General features: G+C 34.3%; 2 protein-coding genes across 4 annotated transcripts; both read right to left on the bottom strand.

Moving 5' to 3' along the window:
• Window positions 1-2,306: 2,306 nt before the first annotated feature.
• Window positions 2,307-10,575, bottom strand: LOC111014289 (uncharacterized). Of its 3 annotated transcripts, none has more exons than XR_015790740.1 (11): window positions 10,138-10,575; window positions 9,388-9,585; window positions 9,039-9,158; window positions 8,810-8,847; window positions 8,559-8,727; window positions 7,863-8,025; window positions 5,454-7,774; window positions 5,259-5,363; window positions 5,034-5,161; window positions 3,013-4,410; window positions 2,307-2,887 (listed from the first exon to the last, which is right to left on the bottom strand). XR_015790740.1 is itself a non-coding variant. In XM_022288962.2 (10 exons), the coding sequence occupies exons 1-10, from the start codon at window positions 10,216-10,218 to the stop codon at window positions 4,167-4,169; spliced, it is 3,567 nt and encodes a 1,188-aa protein (XP_022144654.2). In that variant the 5' UTR covers window positions 10,219-10,575; the 3' UTR covers window positions 2,307-4,166. The 3 variants fall into 3 exon arrangements, 1 of the variants encoding a protein (XP_022144654.2); XR_002601812.2 differs by having other exon boundaries at window positions 2,307-3,147; window positions 3,366-4,410; XM_022288962.2 differs by having other exon boundaries at window positions 2,307-4,410.
• Window positions 10,576-14,353: 3,778 nt separating this feature from the next.
• Window positions 14,354-20,073, bottom strand: LOC111014390 (O-methyltransferase family protein). The gene is made up of 4 exons (XM_022289103.2): window positions 19,619-20,073; window positions 19,170-19,506; window positions 17,494-17,558; window positions 14,354-14,775 (listed from the first exon to the last, which is right to left on the bottom strand). The coding sequence occupies exons 1-4, from the start codon at window positions 20,015-20,017 to the stop codon at window positions 14,476-14,478; spliced, it is 1,101 nt and encodes a 366-aa protein (XP_022144795.1). The 5' UTR covers window positions 20,018-20,073; the 3' UTR covers window positions 14,354-14,475.
• Between the last annotated feature and the right edge of the window lie 1,273 nt (window positions 20,074-21,346).

Here is a 21,346-nt window from a genome sequence, read left to right as displayed (position 1 = left end):
GGAAATTTAAAGCATCGTTTGTTAAAATTCCTGTTTTTTGCTTCTAGTTTCCAATTTTCTTAAAAAATGTAAGTGTTTTTCAATTAAGTTTGTTTCTTGTTTCTCGAACATTTTCACAATTGTATAGAAATTTTGGAAACAACCAAAACTAGTTTTTCATTTCTTGTTCTCATTTTCAATTTGTTCCAAAACGTAAATAAAAAAATTGTTTTATCATACTTAAATTCTTAGAGGTTTGAATATAGTACTTTTTTCTTTAATAGAAATAAAGAAACAGAAACAAAAAATAGGAACGTTACCAAACGAGTCTTAAGTAAGTGGCTAAATTATGCCATCCACTTAAGAAAATATCCATGTTCTTTATAATTTTGTAAAGATAGCTAAATGATATAATTGAAATTTTACATTTTTTTGGTTTTTCATTTTATTTTTTATCTACACTGAATATATTTCTTGAAATGTAATCTAAAAAAATTTGTTGTGTATAGAATTTGTATTAATTTTTTTTTTTGCTAAATTGTCAATTATTAAAAGTATACGAACCAAAACAAATATTTTGAAAGTATAAGAGTTAAAATAAACCAATATTAAAAGTAGAGAAACCAAAATGAGCGAAAGTTGAAAGCACATATAAAAAGTAATATTTTAAACTTTTTTTTAGTTTAACAATGCTTAGGTTGGTACATTGTTTAATAATTTCTAAAACTTTGAAACTTGTGATTTCTTAAGATTTTAATGTTGTGTCTAATAGAATTCTTTAAGTGAAGTGGCGACATACTTTTTAAATTCCTGGATTTGATACAAGATTAAAAGTTCAAGAACTCATTATCTCTACCTTATTATATATATATTTTTAATTCAACAATCTATTTGATGTTTTTATCAAAATTAAAAGCGTAAACACTTATTATTAAACATGTTTTTATTTATTTTTGACATAAACACGTTTCAAAAATTTAGGGACATAAAAAACATAACATTAACAAATTCATAAACATGCTAAACACTTTTCTAAAATTCAGTAATTTATTAGATAAACTCTAAAAGTTGATTAGTTAAATTTGTTGTTTAACCTTTTAGTTATATTTAAAACAGTTAAATATTACTTCGATCCTAAACTTATTAATATTTTGTCTTCATTTTTCTTTTTTTTTATGAACATCTACTAGATCTTTTATTCACTTGTATTGTTTAATTCAAATAATTGAATGAATTTCTTGATTTTAAAACTTCTTGACAAATATCTTCGAACATCATATTTCTTGTACAAAATCAAAATCAAAATCTCAAACCTCTCAAAATATTAATTTGTAAAAGGACAACGGCTTTCCATGAAAAATAAATGTCTAACTTAAAGTTGTAAAATAAAAAGGTTCGTTGAGAATTCTGATTGACCGATGCAACAAAATTTTTTCTATTTTAAATGAATGGTCGCGTTCGACAGATTTACGGCCATTATTGAACGTAAATTTCTTTTTCAAAATCGGAATGGATGCCTTGTCTAATGCCTTCCAGATATGGATAGGGATGTTCATGGACGGGGTAGGGACGAGGAGGCTTTCCCATTCCCGCCTCCCATTTAATTCTCCATCCTCACGAAATTCTCCACGAAATTTTACGGTGATCGAGATGGGGATTCCCCAAAAATTCATAGGATCGAGTTAGCTGCTGAAAATTTTTCCAAATTTCTTTTTTAATGTTTTAAATTATTTGTCAATAAATATTTTTAGTTGCTTAATTTATAAAGTCTAATTATCTCAAATACATATATTAGGTGAGTGGGTAGAAAACAATACATGCTTTCCTTTGTACATATATATTTAAACAAAATAATATAATTATTTTAGTGTGTATATGTATATATATATAAATATTAAAAAAATGGCACAGGGCAGGTGAGGAATGGGGAATGTATTCCCCATCCCTGTCCCCGTCCCCGTCCCCATTTAGGTGGTGGGGAAAATTTTTTCCCATCCCTATCTCGAGGAAAATTTAAACAAGGATTCCCCGTCCCAAGTGAGTCACCGCGGGGCCGGGGCATAGGTAAAATCAACCTCCCTACCCCCACTTCCACCTGCAAATTAAACTGTTTTGTTTTTCTAAATAAAAAATGCAATTCCATCCAGGTTTAAATATTTGATCTGTTCCACAAAAAAAGAAGCAGATTTCTGCAAATTCAAGAATCAGTTAACCACCATTAAATTTTCTACGAATAAAAATAAATAAGTTAAAAAGGAGATATTTCTTCTGTTCTTTCTTAAAAAATAAGAGCTGTGAGCGATAAAATTGAAGAGGCCATAGCCATGTAACAAATTATATTTCATTGAGCTTTCAAGAGCGATGCATTATTAGAAGAAAGCAAAGCAAGAAAAAGAAAAAACAAGAGTAAAAGAAGAACAATACTGCAGAATCCGAGTGACTGAGTCGAAAAGTTGCAGACTTTCTCGATGCCCACATCAGAAGAAGCGAAGAACAGTGAGATTTTTTGTTTTTTCTGGGAAATTTGATGAATGCCAAAGGACGGGAGTTGCCCTTAACAGAGGAAGCGAGAGAATTTTCCTCTGCCCCACTGAAGAAGACAGACAAAAAAAGTTTCAAGAAACCTTCATATTAATATCTCCTCAATAGCCTGAGTCAACTAGGAGCATGGGGGAAAAACTGCAGCAAACTTCACACCATCTCCACCTACAATGGAAGCTCCGCCGCCACCGGCCGCCGCAGGGACGGCCGGCGGTTGAAGGGCATGAAAGAAAGTGGTGGTGGGGTTGGGTGCGGTTGTAAAGAGGGTTTGGTGAAGAAGCTGCATTGGTTGTTATAGGAGATTTGCAGGGCAGAGAAGAAAGGCAAATCAAGTGACTGACGTGACCCCAAGAGCGCTGTGTGGCCACTTTTTTGTTAAAAAGGAAACGTGAGCCGAAAGCACGACAAAGATAAAAAACAAAAACAATTAAAGAGTGAAAAATGGAAGCAATATGAACAAAATTCAGCATCTTCCATGGGATATACTCTTACCACCTTCTTAATCTGTTCCAAGTGTGACAACACTACCTTCTTCTTTTGTTCCTTTCCTTCCTGCATTGTGTTTGCCTCTCAACCAACCTACATTGGGCTATTGTTTCTCCTACCAACAGAGGTATTCCTACAAACCTGCCAAATGTCACATACTTTTCAGCAAAATGATCAAATATACACCATTTAGTAAATCTTTTTTAACCACAGGAAATTTGAATAGTAGATGAAAATATTAAATCAATTGAATCATGTAAGTGGCTTGTGTCACTTCAAAAGTTCACTGTTAATTCTTATCAACAGTGCAGAAGCATGTCTCTTCAAATGATCTAAGTAGATAGGGGAAAAAAAGGAACCTGAATCTGCTGTATATTTGGAGAACTAACTCATCCAAATTCTTTGTACCTTCCATGATTGAATGATCTGCGGCTCCCATTTGTATTATAACTAGGTTGTCTTGAAAGTTCAGTTTTAGTTTCTATGGCGTAATGCCTTGCAATTGGAGAAGGCTTTGGTCATCATTTAGTTAGACGTTACAACAAAGGTAAGGGGCAAAACATATTCATGTGCTGAGGTTAGCAAGACAGATATATACCTGAGGAAGGCAACAAAAGAATATTATTTGATACCAAAAGTGAAGTGTGCTCATCTGCTTTACATGTTATCATTCTCTCTCCAAATTCCAACATCAATCACGCCATCACCACTATGTAGACTATTTATCTAGACAGAGTTACAACTCTGATAGTAGTGTACTCTTAATATGGCTCTTTGAAAAAGAAAGGGGCATTGGTAGCTGTATATCATTTCAGCCTTCTGCAAGTCAAAAATAGAATTAGAATGTGGTATCTTTCATGTTATTGCTTTACTTTACACAAAGTGACTTTCCATCAATGAAACTTGCAGAGCCGATTTCTTCAGCTTCAGGTTAGTCATCACACTCTCCACCTCCTTCCTTCTCAAACAATCATATGTGCTCTCCGATGTTAGTAGTCTCTTGCTGTGTTAGCCTAATACCAGTGCTCCAATAGGATTTAATCTCGACTCTTGATTGAAATCATGATGTGAGAACTGAAAATGACTGCAGAGAAACCTCCCTGAGACTGGTGTATTAACAAAGGACAGAGAAGCCATGGTTTTTTTTTTTTTTTTCACTTTCATGAGAACCACCTCCTTCCGTTCTTGGGCGCTGCTGCTTCTCTCAGCTTCATAACAAGCTCCTCACGCTCCTGCTCGACTTCAGCATACTTTAGGCTGATATGCAAGTACCGCTCACGGATTTCATTTAACTCCACCTCAAGAGCCAAGTTTATGCTTTCATATCTTTCTTTTGCCACTCCGTCACCTTCAACTGTTGATGTGAGAGATCTTTCTTTGCTCTTTTGATTATCTGAAACAAGCCTGAATATGATGCCAAGAGACATGGAAAAATTCAGATTGATAGAAATCATGAAGCAATGAAGATGGTGAAGGTCTTTCATGTCATAATGATTATTGTGTATGCACTAGGAAGTGAAAGAAAGTATCATTGTTTCTCCTCCAGGTTTATATGAAGATTCGGTCAGCAAAAAATAGGTGTGTTGACTGATTAGTATCTAATTATTATTCTTTCTAAATTTCTAACACCAGATTACGACAGCTTTTGGTTACACATGCTAAGTTTAGCGATCAGCCAATTTACATAGAACTGCCAACTCTTAGTGCAGGGTCATACTTTAAGTTAATATTTATGGGATATAAGAGAACTATATGATTAAATTATACACACCACCGTTCTTATTCAGCTTCTTCAAACTATTATATAAGTATTATGTAACTTGTGCAATAATATTGTTCTTGTTAATGCCGAGGAATGGGATGATCAGGCACGTTCTCTTTTAGAAATCAAGAAAGCAGACGCTATATTCTAAAACTTGGAATTTGGTGGCAAGCTATGGAGGAATAATTTAGCAGATTCCACGCCCAAGTGTAACAGTTTATGTTGTAAAGTAACAAATATAAAACCGAGCTCCTGATACACATACCTACTCAGCTGAACTTTATAATTCTCCTTTGCTTCCAGAGCCTCAGCAAGTTCCTTTTCGAGCAACTGAATTCTTGAAAAGAATTCAGCTTCAGGAACATGAGAATCTTCGTCATATCCACTATCATCCTGTAGAGACAGGAAAATAAGAATTTAAAAAAGCATCCTGTTATATATATGGGCATTCCATGTAAGCACCAAAAAGAGCGGGATGTTTATGGATTACCAAAATTTGAGATTGAGATTGATTACTGTTAGGGTCCTTAGGATCCTTCACTTGCTCATGTGATTGGCTGCTCTTTAAAGCAGGCTTCTTCTTACCGCTGTGATTCTGTTATATTCAAACAATTAACAGTCAAAATTCTTATAAACAGTTTTGGAGTCAACACCGACATCTAAATGAATAGTAAAAGAGACTGACTTTTGGAAGCTTCGTGTCTTTACTGGGCATGTTTTTGCCGTTGGTTTTGGAAAAACCATGAACCTTTACACTGCTAGACTCCCGCTGATTCTGTTTTTCCTCCTTTAACAGTTTCAGTTCTGCTTCAAGGGATTGAGATCTTTTTAGCCACTCATCTTTCTCCTCCTCCAGTATTTTCAATTTCTGTTGGTATTCAACTGCATCACTCTCCGTTCCCAGAAGCTTGCTGTTCTCTAATTCAGCAAGAGTTATCTGCAATACTATTATCTTCTCCAGAAGGGAGTTATTCTCTGTCCTCAAATCTTCGCACTCTTTCGATATCAGGTCGAAAGTTGCCTCCGCTTTCTCCTTATCCTTCTTGGTTGCTTCGAGATTGTTTCTCGATGAAAAATCTTCAAGATCATTGACAGAGTTCTCAAGTTTGACTTCGAGTGATCTGTAATTTTCCACCTGCTTCAATAACTTTTCATGGTCGGATATCAGTATCTCCTGGTTTTGTTTTGACAATGAGAGCTCACTGACCAGAGCCGTTAACTTTTCATCAGATTCCATTTGCTTAATGTTGAGATCATTCTTCTCCAAACATACCTCGTTATACATGCTCTCAAACATGGCAGATGCCTCTTTGTACTTTATGTTCTCCTCAACGAGTGAATCTAATTCCGAAGATAGGAATCTTTCTTTAGAGGCAAAATCCTCCAACCCAAGAGAGAGATATTCCTCGAAATCATCAACCCTTCTGAAATATTGTGCATACCTTTGAAGCGACTCCTTCAATTTCGATTCCAAGCGGAAATAACTCTCATGCAACTCGGAATTCTTTTTCTGCAGCTCTCCATTCGATTTCTGAAGCAAATTGCGTTCTTCAACGAGATGCTCAGCAGCAGCTTCCAACTTCCTTTTTTCTCTTTGCAGGTACTCACATTGATCTTGAGCTTCTGCACACTGGTTTTGCGCGTCATTCTCCTTCTCGTCTGTCACATATTTTAGTTGAGATTCCAAAGCAGATATGCGTTCTGACAACTGCATGCGTTCTTGTTCCATCTGAGATATATGGAGTTCAAGTTCTAGTTTTTCACGTTCAAGCTCCAAAGATTTGCTCTCAAGAATCTCGTTTGCAGAAACATGCAAATCGACACTGTTGCTAAGCTCCTTTACTTCATTTCGCAAATCATTTTTTTCTTTTTGAAGATCAGAATACTTAACTTGCAATTTGTTATGCAAATCTCCAAGGATCTTAATCTCGTCATCCTTGGACAACATGCTAGACTCAAGTTTTCCAATCTCCAGCTTTTTCTCAGTCAATTCCCTACTCAGCTCTTCAACTTGGACTTCCAGTTCAAATATCATACTCTCTAGTTTTTTATTGAAATGACTGTCGTTCTTCTCAATCAAATTTGGACTTTCCTCCAATTTTCCTTCTATATTTTGTTTAGAATGTTTGTTTTTTATTGTGTCGAATCCAAAATTAACAAAAGAATTAGATAAATGGTCACCATCCGTGGAGTCAAAATCCGCAACTTCTCCCTTAGAATCGTCATTTGCTTGCTTCAGCTTGTACAAGAGCTCCATGTTTTCCTCTGTCAACTCATTACAATCCTTTTCTAGCTCCTGCACTTTTTCTTTCAACATTTCAATTTCTTTTACTAGATTTGTGTCTACAGAATGTAGCTTACTACCGAATTCCCTATCTGTATCCTGAGGGAATCTTCGGTTCGATACCTTGCATTTCTGTAAATCAAGTTTTGTTTCCTCCAAGTTTCTCTCCAGTAGCTCTACTTTCAATTGAAGATTTTTCTCTGATTCCTTGACATGCTCCAACTGAAGCATCAATTTCTTATTTTCTCGAACAATATTTTCGTTATCATTGTCTTCTCTGTGCTGTGCCAAAAGTTCCTCTATTTCCAACTTTTGATTTTCAGCAATTGATTCAAGCTCCTGAAGAACGGCCACAAGCTCAACATTTGATTCTTGACTTCTATTTAGCTGCTGAGATAAATCAGCATTTGATTCTTTTAGGAACTTAAGTTCACCTTGCAATTCATTTAGGATACGTGGTTCACCATCTTGATATGGTAAATCCTCGATGGTTGTTTGTCTCTGCGTTGACTTCCCAGTCGACTGTTTCATTTGCTCAAGTTCTTTTCTCAAATCATCACATTCTGCAGTTGCTGCTGAGAGTGCAATATTCAAACTCTCCTGGTTATGGGATTGATCTGAAAGCTCTTTCTTCAACTGATCGAGCTCAGCCATCAGTTTGTGGGCATTTCTCTCCCACATCCTAGCTTCTGCACGAAGTTCCGCAACAGTCGTTGCTTCAGCTGCTTCCAAAAAGTTTTTATATCAGAAGTGAAACGTTCTTGAAGATGAAATTGCAAAAAACTTGACATCCATTTTGGGAGTAATTACCTGAACCAGTAATTACAGAATTAGGTGATGAACAATGTGAGCTCGCCGAATCTTGTCTTTGAATATCGCCATAATTGTTTTTTGCAGCGTCATTCTCTAGAGATTCATAAACCTCAGATGAAGCATTGCTGAGCTGTGAATAGGAAGCAGAGAAACTTGCTTCCTACAAATGCAGATGAGAAAATACGTCAGTTACAATGTTAGTTAGCGAGGTGTATTTTGTGGCATATTCGCAAAATATGTGAATCAATTAATGTAACGACACGATAGTATGGGGTAGATGAATAACAGGTTCCTGCATGAATAAAATTTTCCCTCCTTGTAGACAAATAACAGAATCATGAGGTTTCCACAAGTACGTCAATTCCCCAATTTTTCTATTGTACATCTTTTCTGTCACTTCAAGTCAACGGATAAAAATGAAATCTCACTTGTGGTATAAAATTGTTAACTAAACAACAATGCCTTTTTTCTCTGTCCTCAAAGATCTTCTCATTTGATATTAAGAGTATGGAGTTGGAGAAGTTAAAAGAACACTAGATTTTCTTAAATACCAAATATGCGAAGCATCTAAGAATGGAAATGGTAATCTAAAATCATGGTCAAAACAAAATATAATGACAGAAACTTGAGGAAACAGGTAACATAACTGAATAATGACAGAAAAAAACGTGATAACAAAATACGAGATCTTGCCTTGCTGCTAGCCTCTCCTGAGTGTAAGCTAGAGTATAGATCTACACCAGAGGAAGATCCAATACTTCTTGACAATTGGCTATCTGTTCTATCTGAGAAGCTATCTGAGTCATGACCATCTTTCTTCAAGTCTTCTTTTCGAGAATTGGTCTGTTTTAAATCTCCACTCCTGAAAGTAGTTCATTAATCTTAAAAACCAAACATATAATCAAGAGTTTACAATATGAACAACGCCATCCCATCAGACAGACCTTACTTTTGATATTGGAGTTAGGCACTGGATTTTTACCTGCCAAAAAAAAACACAGAAGTAAACTTTTTGAAGCCTGAACTCCTACATGAAATTCCTGATCAATAGCTCTAGATAATTCTAAACTGAAGAACCAAATTGCAAAATTTCATTCCAAGTATTAATTTCAAGAATGAAAGATAAAACACCTAACTTCCATCCTACATAAATATTTACACTGTAAAACTTACCATTAACATGGTCCCATAATCGCACTTATTTAGTGGAAGTGAGACGGCAGAAGATTTAGAATCCGCGTACTTTGTAATATTAACCACGGCCTCTCCAAGAATATTAGATCTTCCCGATCCCTGTGATTGAAGATTCAGTTTAAATCAGACCTAGTAGTCGTCGTCCAATTGAGTTTCTCATCTTTGCATTCTCCAATCAATGTCCAAAAAGTTTTAAACAAAAAAAGAAGAAAAAATAACAAGAAGAAGCAAAATTACAGAATAGCAGCTAATTGCTAATAAGAACAACATAGTGGGCATATAATGAGGCTAAAATGGTTCACTTGTTTTAAAAGACAAACAGCAGTACCATGGCCACAACAAGCTTGAAATTACAATCTTCAAACTCTTTTGAAATTTCATCTTGTGAAACCCAGACGGATTCTGATACACATTCAGTCCACTGGCAACTTCCATTACGAACTGATGCTTTGCTTGACCTAATAATCGTTTTGCCATTTTGCTCTGAGACAACAGATACAAATAGCTTATCCCAACCTTTAGGTACCTGCAAAAAGAATTCTACAATGATTCTTACCACAGGGAAAATCCAGAATTTGAATATCGCATTAATCAGAATTCAGCAGCGACTGATAACTGTAGACCTGACCGAGAGTCAGATCATCAGTTATCACCAAAATGATAACGCACATTCAAGCCGAGGTTCCAAAGAAAGTAATAATGAAAAAAGCAAATAGTGTGTAGTAAATTAGTAACTTCCATTTCTGTTCATCCTAATCCCAACCAATTGAATCGAAATGTGACTTCCATTACAGAACTGTACTGATTCGGTGAATACATCTTAAATCTCCAATGAGGAACCCGCCCCGAACGTATCAATTTTCTCCCGAATTCATACCCCAGAAAACCCTTCGACAAAATTTTCCAATCGCAACTGTTCCATCTAATTTACTTCCAATAGAAAGATCATTAAACATTGCGGAATGAGATGCCCCAATCACACGGAGAGCTCATTCCGAATCCCAAAATTTGGGGGAAGTCAACTCCAGTAAATGCCATACGAATAAAGGGAAACAAAATACAAAAAAAGAGTACCAACCTGGACTGCCTTGAAGTTAGAGAGCTTGAAATCAAATTTCTCCCCTGATTTCGCTTGCCGGTTCTTGTGCAACCTGAACATTTTCCCCCGCTCTCTTTCGCCCACCCCACTTGTTCTATCAAATCAGGTGCAGAAATTCCTCCAATCGTTCCCCCATTATCATCATCATTGTCATTACCAAGAAGAGAGAGAGAATAAAAAAAAAAGAAGGAAACAAAAAAGTGATCAAAACTATGGCTAGAAGACAACAGAGACAAAGAAAGCGTTCGCTAGCTGGTCATTGTTGCGAAGGGTGTTGCATTATTTTCCACCATCTCCAAGCGTTTCATGTGCAACTCTCAAAAGCAAGAGAGAGAGAGAAATGGAATTTTTATAGTTGGTGAAGATACAGTGAAGCCATGGCAGATACAGTGAAAAGCCATGGCATATCCCGCAAACAGCCGTAATCGTTTTATTATTCACAAACCGTTGCGAATACCTAATCTCGTGTACTCGCGCTAAATACACGACGCGTGGTACCAATAAGACGAGACAACTGGTTCGTACACGTGTCTTTGTGTTATAGGTCTGAATAATATAGTAAAAAAATATCCTCGAAATTCCCATAAAACGTAACGAGAGTCGGTAAAAAGCCATTGACGTTTTTTCGGGCGCACCGAATTGAAACCGACTCGCCTTTTTATTTTATTATATTTTTCTTTCCTTTGAGTTTAATAATAACGAATTTATTGAAATCACATGAATATTTCGAAGGGAAAAAAACGATCAAATTTTTATTTTGATTATCTACCGTTGGCCTTTCATGGCATTCATTATACTCTATAAAATTAATTCCAACATAGTTCAATCTTTGGTACACTCTTTAGAAATTTTATAATGGTATGTTACTTATGAGATCAATGACTCTTTGAACGTATTGATTTGACCCTAAAAATCTGTTTTTTCTCGATGTTTCATCACGTTTTCAATAAAATCTTTTAACAATGTTTTTGTCATCTCCCAACCTCTCAGTGTTCAGCTCAAAAGATACGAAAAAATTTTCTACATAAGAAAAGATATTTGCATATTTGCTTTAACGAAAATCTAGTGCTTGATAAATCAAATACAAAGAGATTAACAAGTCTTTAGTTTCATGTTTTTATATAGAACTTGATCATAACTAAACAATTAAAATATTTTTATATAATTAAAAAAGTCGTCAATTCGGATTTCTGTCCCATGTTTGTGATATAATATCTGGACAAAAGTTAAAATTACATAATGTAATTGAAATGAATTAAAAAATGAAGATAAAAGTTAACTTACAGACTCAATTTGAGTAGGTTAAAAGCTAAGATTGATTATTTTTCTAAGTATTTGCGTGTATTTGAGAGTGATAGTAATATGAGTTATTTGTAAAAAGGAGATTTGAATATAATTGATTTTTCAAACTCGCCGTCCAATGATACCTTAAAAATCAATTTAAAATGTATTGGAGGTGATTTCTCATCTCATACATGGCATCAGATAATTGGATCATACAAGGTGCATGTGGCTTATACGAAGCAACGATGTGCATCACCTTGATCATGATTCCTCTGGTCGAGCCGATCTCTTTGGTGGTCGCCCAAGTCATTGGTTGAACTGATTGCTCCACCTCGACTCAGTTCCATCTCCAATAGATTCCACGACAACATGTTCTGAGTTTCACAGCAACCTTAAAGAGCCTCTCACCTATAGATAGAACTCATTTGCTTCGTTAAAAGGTGCACGAATACTAGATTCTCTCTCGAGTTTAGTTCGGCTTGCTACTAACTTTAGCATCAGAATGTGTACTGTTTTGCAGGTCAGCTATCTAGTTCATCCTTCGAACATCTCTTAGTTCGAGCTGAGGTTCGCAAAGTTGATCATTTTTCTAATCAAACAAAATGATTTTAGACTTCCTAAAATAAATTTTTTAATTTGTCAAAATAGAAACGGAAGATTACTCTAGATAAGCAAAAACGACAAAGCTAATAAGGACAGAGATAGATAATCATCCTCACTACTAGTATTGTCCCAATTCATAAAGAATGTGTAATTTTCCTCTCCAATCTTGTTGTCTCCTTCAAGTTTTAGAAATGGAAGATGATATATAGAAAATGTTATCCAACAAAAATTGTGGCTCCATGGGAGATTGTAAACTGCAAGGAGGAACCCACCATCGGTACCCACGGAGATGGGAAGAAGACAAGGCTCACTGCGCAGAGGGTGGAGGTTTGGTCCACCCGCCACACGCACACCCAACCAAACTTTCGCTACACGGTAAAAATTTCTCAAATCTCCAAACCAAATAAATATAAATAATAAGTTAAAAAAAAAACTATTTTGACTTGTTTTATTCAAAAGGTTTATTTTGATACTTTTGCTTTAAAAAAAGTTCTATTGTATGGTAACTGTGATAGAAAAAAAAACCTAAATAATCACTTTTTAAATAACATTGACAAAAATAAATATTTTGAGAGTATATTAATTAAAATTAACCAAATTAAAAATATATAAATCAAAATGAACATTTTGAAAGTAAATACTAAAATAGTATTTCAGTCTAAATAATATAATCTTCTTCCCTTATTATAATATACTATGCTTTTTTTATAATAATATACTATGCTTTTTTTTTAAGTTCCACGTTACGTTAGAACAAGGATTCATCCAATCTTTCAATTTAAGATATACATCTTAATTAGTGGCGGATACAAAAATTTTATCCAAGTGTTTTATTTAAAATTTTCTAAAAATAATTTACAAGTACATGATTCGACGAATCTACTGTTTACATTTTTTTTATATTTCTTTTAAAATTTGATATATTTATATGAAGAGAATTTTCAATTCTAGAGGTAGCTCGAGCCTCACATGAGATAAGAATCAACATTGTTTTTCCCTTTTCTCAAAATAAAGAAAGAACAATGTTTTTCCCTTTTATATATTTTATAATATGTAGTAAATTTCAACAAAAACAAAGGAGGCTTGAACCACGAGGCTTGGGGCATGCACCACCAAGCCAAAGTAAAATTTTATTATCATTTTAAAATTATTTTGTATATAATAGAAATATTTTTAAAATTTAGGAGGGTAACATTACATCCCTAACTATGAAATTTTCTATTTTGAGACATTAAAAGGTTCATATAATTGAGAAGTAAAGTATTTTTAGAATCACTTTTTGGCCCACGAAAAATGTCATTAATTAAATTGAAATCATGGTACCAACTAAGGCTCTATAGAGCCAACCTAAACATAACTTAACGAATTAAAATATCAATGTTCAATCATAAGACCGTGAGTTCGAATTTCCTCATCCTCACATGTGAAAAAAAATGAAAAAAAGAGCTCCAGATATTTTTCTTTTTGTTTTTGAAATATGACCGAATAAACACCAACCAAAAGGAAAAGAGAAAAATATGAATTAAATTTAAACCCGTAGTTAGATATCCAATATATGAATTAAATTTACCCAATCAATCAACTTAAACTTTTGGGTTGAAGGGTAGTTTATTCATCCTTAACACATATGACCTTACCCATTGCTATTCATCGATCTTTAGAGTTGGTCCATCTTTCGATATTTTCTCAATGATCATAAAATCTGTTAGTTCGATCTTCGAGTGACTTCCTTTGAACCACCATAAAACCACCCTGTGATTTCTATTCTTCTTTAATTATACCCAACCAAAAAAGAAAGAGTCCTTCCAAATCAAACAAGATACCACAGACTACCAAACAGGGTAATAACATAAGATTTTTTGTCTCATCAACCATCAACCAACACCTCATCCAAATGGAAGAAAGGGAATCTGATTCAATAGTTAACAAAAGAGAGATTTTCATTGCCCCTTTAACCCTTCATGTACAACTACTACCTCTGCAACTACAAGATTGAAACTCAACTACTGTACAGCACCTCTACAGTCTCTAATGATTGTCCAATGAATTTTTCTTCAATTTGCAAGCAATATCCACATTAATTTTAACCCAACCAACCACAGAGAGGTTCACAAGTCTAGTCATCTTTAATTCTATTTAAACATAAAATTGACCCTTCATCTAACTGCTACATCACGCCACCTAATAGTCAATCTCATTAGAAAATCTTCCCTAAGCCATAAAAATTTTGGGTGTCTTCAGTCAAAACGAAAGGACCTTATTTGCACCTTTTTTATTTTTCTTTCTTCATTTAGGGCAGGGCAGGGTATCCTTATAAATTAAACTTTCAATTCATAGAGTAACCTAACAGAGTATAAGAAGATTCTAACTCCTGAGTCTTAATATTATTTAAAACAGGCAGAGAAATTGTTGAAAAGAGTATTCAAACCTTCACTTTTGGAATTCCAACAAACAATAGAAGTAATCGATATGGAATGGTCGGAGGGCGGAGAAACCGGCGGAGAGGCCCAGCTGCCGGAACTGCTCCTCAGTTCTCTGCTTGCTTTTGGCCCTGTAAATTGTCATGATGAATACGTCGTTGGCTAAAAGGGCACGTGTCCGGTGACTGTCATCCGTCTTCTCCGGCAGCGTCGGCTCGCAGGCGATCAGTTTCCCTCCCGCCGGGAGAGACCTGCAGCAGTTTTCCAGGATAATCTTGCATTCCTCGTCTGTCCATGTAGACAGAACCCACTGCAAAATACAAACAGAACCTCACCACTGAAAATTCCCAACATTTTAATTCCAATCCTGATTCAGAACTTATTAAAAATAATCAAATATATGAGTTGAATCCTAAACCTTCATTAGTGTTATGGGCTTAATATAAACGTTTGGTGTTTACTAAATCTAACCAAAGTTAATTAAGTGGAAATATTAAGAAAATTTTAACTTGATATAATATTAAGAATTCATTTATTTATTTTTATTACTTGGAATCCAGGTCACGTGACTACCCAGTAGATCCCTATAACCAAAAATCATAGGGTAAGGTTCGTGGTACTATAAAACCCCAAATGATAATCACTGCCCCATTTCCGTTACACAAAATCAAAAGTTTGGAAAACAAAGTTTATATACTTAACTAGGTGAGTAAGTTTAATGATTTCTAAGTGTGGTTATTTTTGTAATGTATTGACTCACTGGTCCCTATAAATCTAATGGCAATATAAGACAAATTGAGAAAGGAGCACTACAAAACTTTCTAGACTCGAAAAAATTGTTCCACTTCAAATACAAGCTACACCTTTTACTTAATTACTCTCCATTGGTAATAATAGAGATGTCAAAAATCGAGTCTCACGAGATAAGGAATCGTATTATAAATGGAGACGGGGAAGGTTTTAATATTGGGGACGATAAATACATTCCTCGTCCCACTAAAGAACCGAATCAACTCGAAAAATCAAATCAAATCGAATTGGGTCAGTTCAATTTTAAAAGTGGTCGATTCGGGTTGGTTTTGACCCGACAAACCGAGGGTTTTGTACCCTACTGCTTTCTTGCTCTCTTGCTCTCTCTCTCTCAGCAAGGCGACACGTTACAGAAAGCAACGGTGGCGCGCGATGCATCCCAACAGCAGAAGAATAGGTTCAGTTTCAATTTCTTCACCCTATTTCTCTTATAATTTTTTGATAACTTTGTTTTCGGTGGAATGTGCCAAATGAAAAGAGATTTTGAATTTGAATACTTTATTTAACCAAAAAGAAATTCTATCTGTGAATCCAACTTGATGAATTTGAATTTGGAGAGGTGAAAATCTATTTCAATTTCTTGATTTAAGGGAGGAAGAAGGAAATAGTGAAGGAAGAAGAGAGAGAGAGAGAGAGAGAGAGAGAGAAACCCGAAGAAGACCTAACCTGAGTCTAAATGAAAATCTTCGGTTCAGTTTTGTCCAAAAATCAACCAGTCCCGGCCAAGTCACACCCCTACTGATTAAATATATATTTATAAAAATAAATAATTAATATATATTTTTAAATAATTAAAAATAATTACGAGACGAAAAAATTCCACGCGGGATCCGCAATACATCTCCGTCCCCATTTGATTGCCATCCCTATTTAGGGATCATACTTCATAGAGTGAAAGTCTTCAAATATAAATTTTAAGTAACATTTTCTATTTTTGATTAGTTATTATTTCTAGTACATGTTTCTATTTAATAACTATTTGTCTTGTCTTTTCTCTCTTTTTAGAACAAGTGTGCCAACTGTTTTATGTTTGTTGTTTTTCAAAGTTTGGAAATAATAACAACAAACGAAGTTTTACTAAAAAAAAAAGCTCCAAAATTACTATATCAACCTTAGAAAATATAACTATGTCTTATAAGTAATTAGTATAACTAAAAAAATACTTTTAAAATATTTATTTGAGCTAATAATTATAGGATAAGAGATCAAACTATCACTCTTATGGATCTATTTTATATTTTATGATTTATCAATTTGAACTTGCTTAGATTGACTTTTAAACAAAATTTAGATACCGATAGATATCTAAATTTTATCTTTGACTTTTAGGGTAAATAAATTTCAAACTCTCTCTTATTTTAGTACACTCCACATCATAATCTATCACAATTTAAACATTTCCATTTCTTGGCGCATTTTATTTCTCTATATGTTTCTTTAAAATAAAGAAATCTAACTATTTTACTTCAACATATCTTTTTCTAACACATTTTTTCTTACCAACTTGTATAGTATAATCAAACTTGTCAAAGTAATAACAACTATTTTAACACCACAAATATTTATATTGTAATACTAAAAATATAAGCACTCTCTAATTGAGCTCTCTCTTCACTCCTTTCTAAAAGGCGAACCTTATTTTTCACTTGTTCGATACCGTACCTCTCTATGTTGTTTTATAAATATTTATTTACTAGTAATAAAAAATTATGTATGATTTTATAATCAATATAATATAGTTCTATTATTATTATTATTATTATTATTATTATTATTATTATTATTATAATAGAAAAACTAAAAATGGTATGAAGTGAAGCAAATCTAAATTTCACAAATTTAAACTTTCCCAAACTTAACCAATCCGAAGGACTTTCTTGACTTTTCACACTGATTGATAGGTCCTGGCTAGTACACCACACGCGAGGTTTAGCGTGCGACACGTAACTCAAATACCAATCACGGGGTCATTGACTCATTGGTAGAGGGGTAGAAGTGGAACAATTTTATTTATTTTTTTATAAATATAAAACTTAGATTTTGCTCAGTTAACATCTTCTTAATTACTATTATTAAAAAATTGAAAGTTATTTATTCTATTTTTTCTATTATTCTATTATGTAGAGTAATGTAAGTTTTATATTTTCATTCAAAAAAAAATTAATTAATTTTATCTTTATTTCCCCTGCTCCTCTACAGAAAAAGAAAAGCTACGTACCTTCATGAAAATAGCGTCACCGGTGGGGATGGACTTGAACATGTCACCTCCAACGTGAGTCACACCTGTCATTTTAGAACACAATTACTCCTTTTGATTTTTCTAATTTGAAGTTAATTTTTGCTAAATAAACAAAATCATCCCTAATATTTTATATAATTTGTAATTGATCTATTAAAAGTTACAATTTCGTGAAAAAAAAAAGATGATTTACAATTTATAAATTAGTTGATGGGTTTTGTTTTATTAATATTTTTAGCCATGATCAATTAATTTTTATGTGTAGGTATTCTTCTGATAGCATATCCAAACATATTAATAAAACAACAATTCAATAATATATCATTTCTTTTTTTTTTAATATAATATGTGAGGTGGAAGATCGAACTTACAACCTCTTGACTTGAGATATATGTCAATTATCTCTAAATTGTGCTTACTATGATTTGCTGTACAATTTCTTTATTATTTTTTTTATATAAATTTTAACATTTATTGTGGAATCACCTAACTAAAGAATTTAATAGGCCAAGAGATTGAATTGGAAATCTTAAAAGCTTAAAAGACTAAATAAAAAATTAATGATCCTTAATTTCTTATACCTAAATTAAAGTAGTGGACACTGGAGGTTCTAATTGACACGAAAACTTTATTAATCGAACTGTCTTTTTCAGAAGTACTTCCCAAACACATGGAAAAGTATTGATTATATATGGAGATGGTAAAAATATATGCACGATCCGATCCAATCAGGTTAAGAATTCCTCGGTAGGGACGGGGAGGTTCCGTCCCGTCTCCGTCGCCAGCCTAGCCTGTTTAATATTTTATTAGTATTTATATTTTTACATATAATAAATTAATAATAGAAATAATATATATTAATTTTTATACTATTTTATAATTCGTTTAAAAAGATGTTCAATGTCTTAAATTCAATACATATTAATAAATCTATAAAAAGAAATAAAAATTCAAAAAAATAAAGTTAGGTCCGGGATGAGTTCCTGTGAGGACCCATACCCGATTGGGAATTCTCCGTAACGTCTCGAAATTTTGGGGGCGAGGACGGGAATGGGTAAAAATTCCCAACGGGGCCGGAATTAATGGGGATACCCTCCCGACCCCCTAAATTAAAATTTCACACTCAAACTTCTTACAAGTATATATCTTTCCATCCTAAAACTTTAGAAGATAGGAAAATTACAAAATTATAAATTATAAATATTTTATATATTCTTTTTAAAATTATGATAAGCTGAAAGGGACCACCAATTGCACTCTGCCTTGTGCATACATATATTATATACGCATGAATGATATATATAGTTTAAGCAAAATTAAGCTTGTATTTCTTTGTAATTTTTTTTCTTTACTTATTTTTATAATTTAAGCCAACTTTTAAAAACTAAACAACATTTGTTTTTAAGAATTTATTATATTTAATGTTCTAAAAAAATTATTTTATTTTAGAAATTTGATTAAGAATTAGTATATGTTTTCTATAAGAAAGTGAAAAACAAACATATTAAAAATTCAAATCCGAACCTGATTTTTCAAAATTTCTTAGCTTCCAGAGTCACATTTTTCCTTTTTGTTTGTTAATTAAACAGAAAAGGCATTATAATGATAATTAAAAAGGTTAATTTAATTACACGACGGTAACCAAAAATGCTCACCGGGGATGCTGGGTGCCCTAGCCACCACCTCCGGCAGATCGAAGTTGATCCCTTCCTTAATGTGGGGATGTTTCTGTAAAATCATCCGCAGGCAATCGCCGGCGCTCCCGCCCACATCCACCAATTTCTCCACCCCTCCGAAGCCATCGTAGCCGTCCAATATAGCCTTCATGAACGGCACCGATACGCCGGACATCGCTCTCTGCATCAACTCGTTCATCTCCGGCCTCTTCCCGTAGTAACTGTACGCCGGTTCACCGTTCGCTCTCACGAACGGTTCCGTCGTCGCGTCACTCGCTGCCTCGTGCACCCTAGGCCACGCTCTCATCAGCGCGTCCTGTTCACCGCCAAAAAATCAGAATCAGAATCACATTTCGCTCAGAAAGCCAAAGGACAGAGGGATCGAAATCGATCTATATCTGAAATCTGAAATCAACATAATCACGCACCTGATGATGCTGAAGCACGTACGGCGCGTAGGAGAGGCCATCGGAATCGGTGACCAGCGTTTTTCCGACGTCGGTGAGGGAATACCGGCGCTCCGATGAGTTATGGCTGAGATGCTCCTCGAAAACTCCGTAGCTAGTGAGCATACGGAGGATGCGATTGAGATTGTCGGCGTCGCCGCCGGACGGAAGCACGCGTGAGAGAATCTCGGAGGCGGAGAGCGGATCGTTGGAGCCTTCTTGCCAGATGGCGTCGGCGATATTGAGGCGCACGATAGCGTTGAGAGACATTGGAACGCTGATCATGTTAGCGAGCTCTAGAATGGCCAGTCTCGCTCTGTTCTGGCTCTCGCTCTCGGCGGTTTCCTTCCCCATCGGCGATTTCTCTTTTCCGACGACCATTTTTGAAATTCGGGAGTGACGACGGCGCAGGATTTTTGCTTCTGTTGCAGACTGTCACGGAACTTATAAGGACCGGCAAGAATTGTAAATTCGTAAAAGTACATGGACATTTTGGGAAATGAGAAAAAGCTTGGCTCCCAATGGGCTTCAAGTTTATCGTTTCGCGTACTATTTTTATTTTTATTTTTATTTATTTATCATTTTTTGGAATGAGGTGTCCTATATTTATCGGGGAATTTTTTTTTAACGAGGCTTATTTTCAAATTTATTTACAAAATAATGCTTGTTTTAAATGTCTTAAATGTATAATGTGAGGAACATGAATTTAGTTCATAGTTGAAATTTTACATTTGCAACTAATATGATGAGTTTCCATCTCTCTACTCACTAATTGTACTTAAAAAATGTATAACGTATTAAATGAAACTTATTCTAAAAATAATGTTTTTGAAATTCAACATTAAATCATTCTTCAAATGTTGAAATGTTATGGTCGAATTTCAAAACTGTTGAATCAAGAAATCTTTCAATCCTACGAACGTTGGATGGGCAAGGACGAACTAGACTGTGAGCTAAGAAAACCGAACAGAGGACCTGCAAAATAGAACAAACACTATGATGCCAAAGTCAGTGAATTGTCAAACTAAACTCGAGGGAGAATTTAGTGTTCACGTACCTTAGAACGGAAGAAATTAGTTCTATTTATAGAGGGAGTCTCTGATCATGTTTCCAACAAGGGCCTCAACGACTCTTTAAGGTAGCCGTGAAATGTGGCGTGATGTCGTGGAGTCTGTCGGACAATGTACTAAATCGAAGTGAAAGAACAAAAATGTCTTGTGAGATCGTTTCGGCATGAAGAATCATGGCTGAGGCAAGAAAACTTAGACTTTAAAAGAAGAAGTCACGTGTGCCTATCACAATCCAATCACCTTAAAAAAATGTATTATTTTTAAATTTTAAATTTGAATTTTCGTGAGGAATTTTCTTATTAATTTAAATTTTTTATTTTTATTTTTAAGTCCATGTCAATTTGGTGAGGGAATTTTATATAGCATAACTAGAAAGAAGTAAAATAAAGACAATTTTCTACCAAAATAATATGGATCATTAGCAAGTTTAACAAAATTGGATGGGACAAAATGGAAGTTATGAGCGTATAATAATCTAATGAATACAAGTAAAAATATATATACAAATGAAATATTTTATTTAACTAATTTTAACTTGATAATAAATAACTTGAGAATAATCCAACTCATTAAAAGATATACCATCCACTAAAAATATGGAAGATTTGAATCACCACTCTACTTATTGTGGAACTAAAAA

Source organism: Momordica charantia (assembly GCF_013281855.1).
Source record: "Momordica charantia cultivar OHB3-1 chromosome 5 unlocalized genomic scaffold, Mcharantia_2.0 BLBB01000005.1, whole genome shotgun sequence".
NCBI classification, from domain to species: domain Eukaryota; kingdom Viridiplantae; phylum Streptophyta; class Magnoliopsida; order Cucurbitales; family Cucurbitaceae; genus Momordica; species Momordica charantia.
This window is presented reverse-complemented; position numbering and strand designations above follow the sequence as displayed.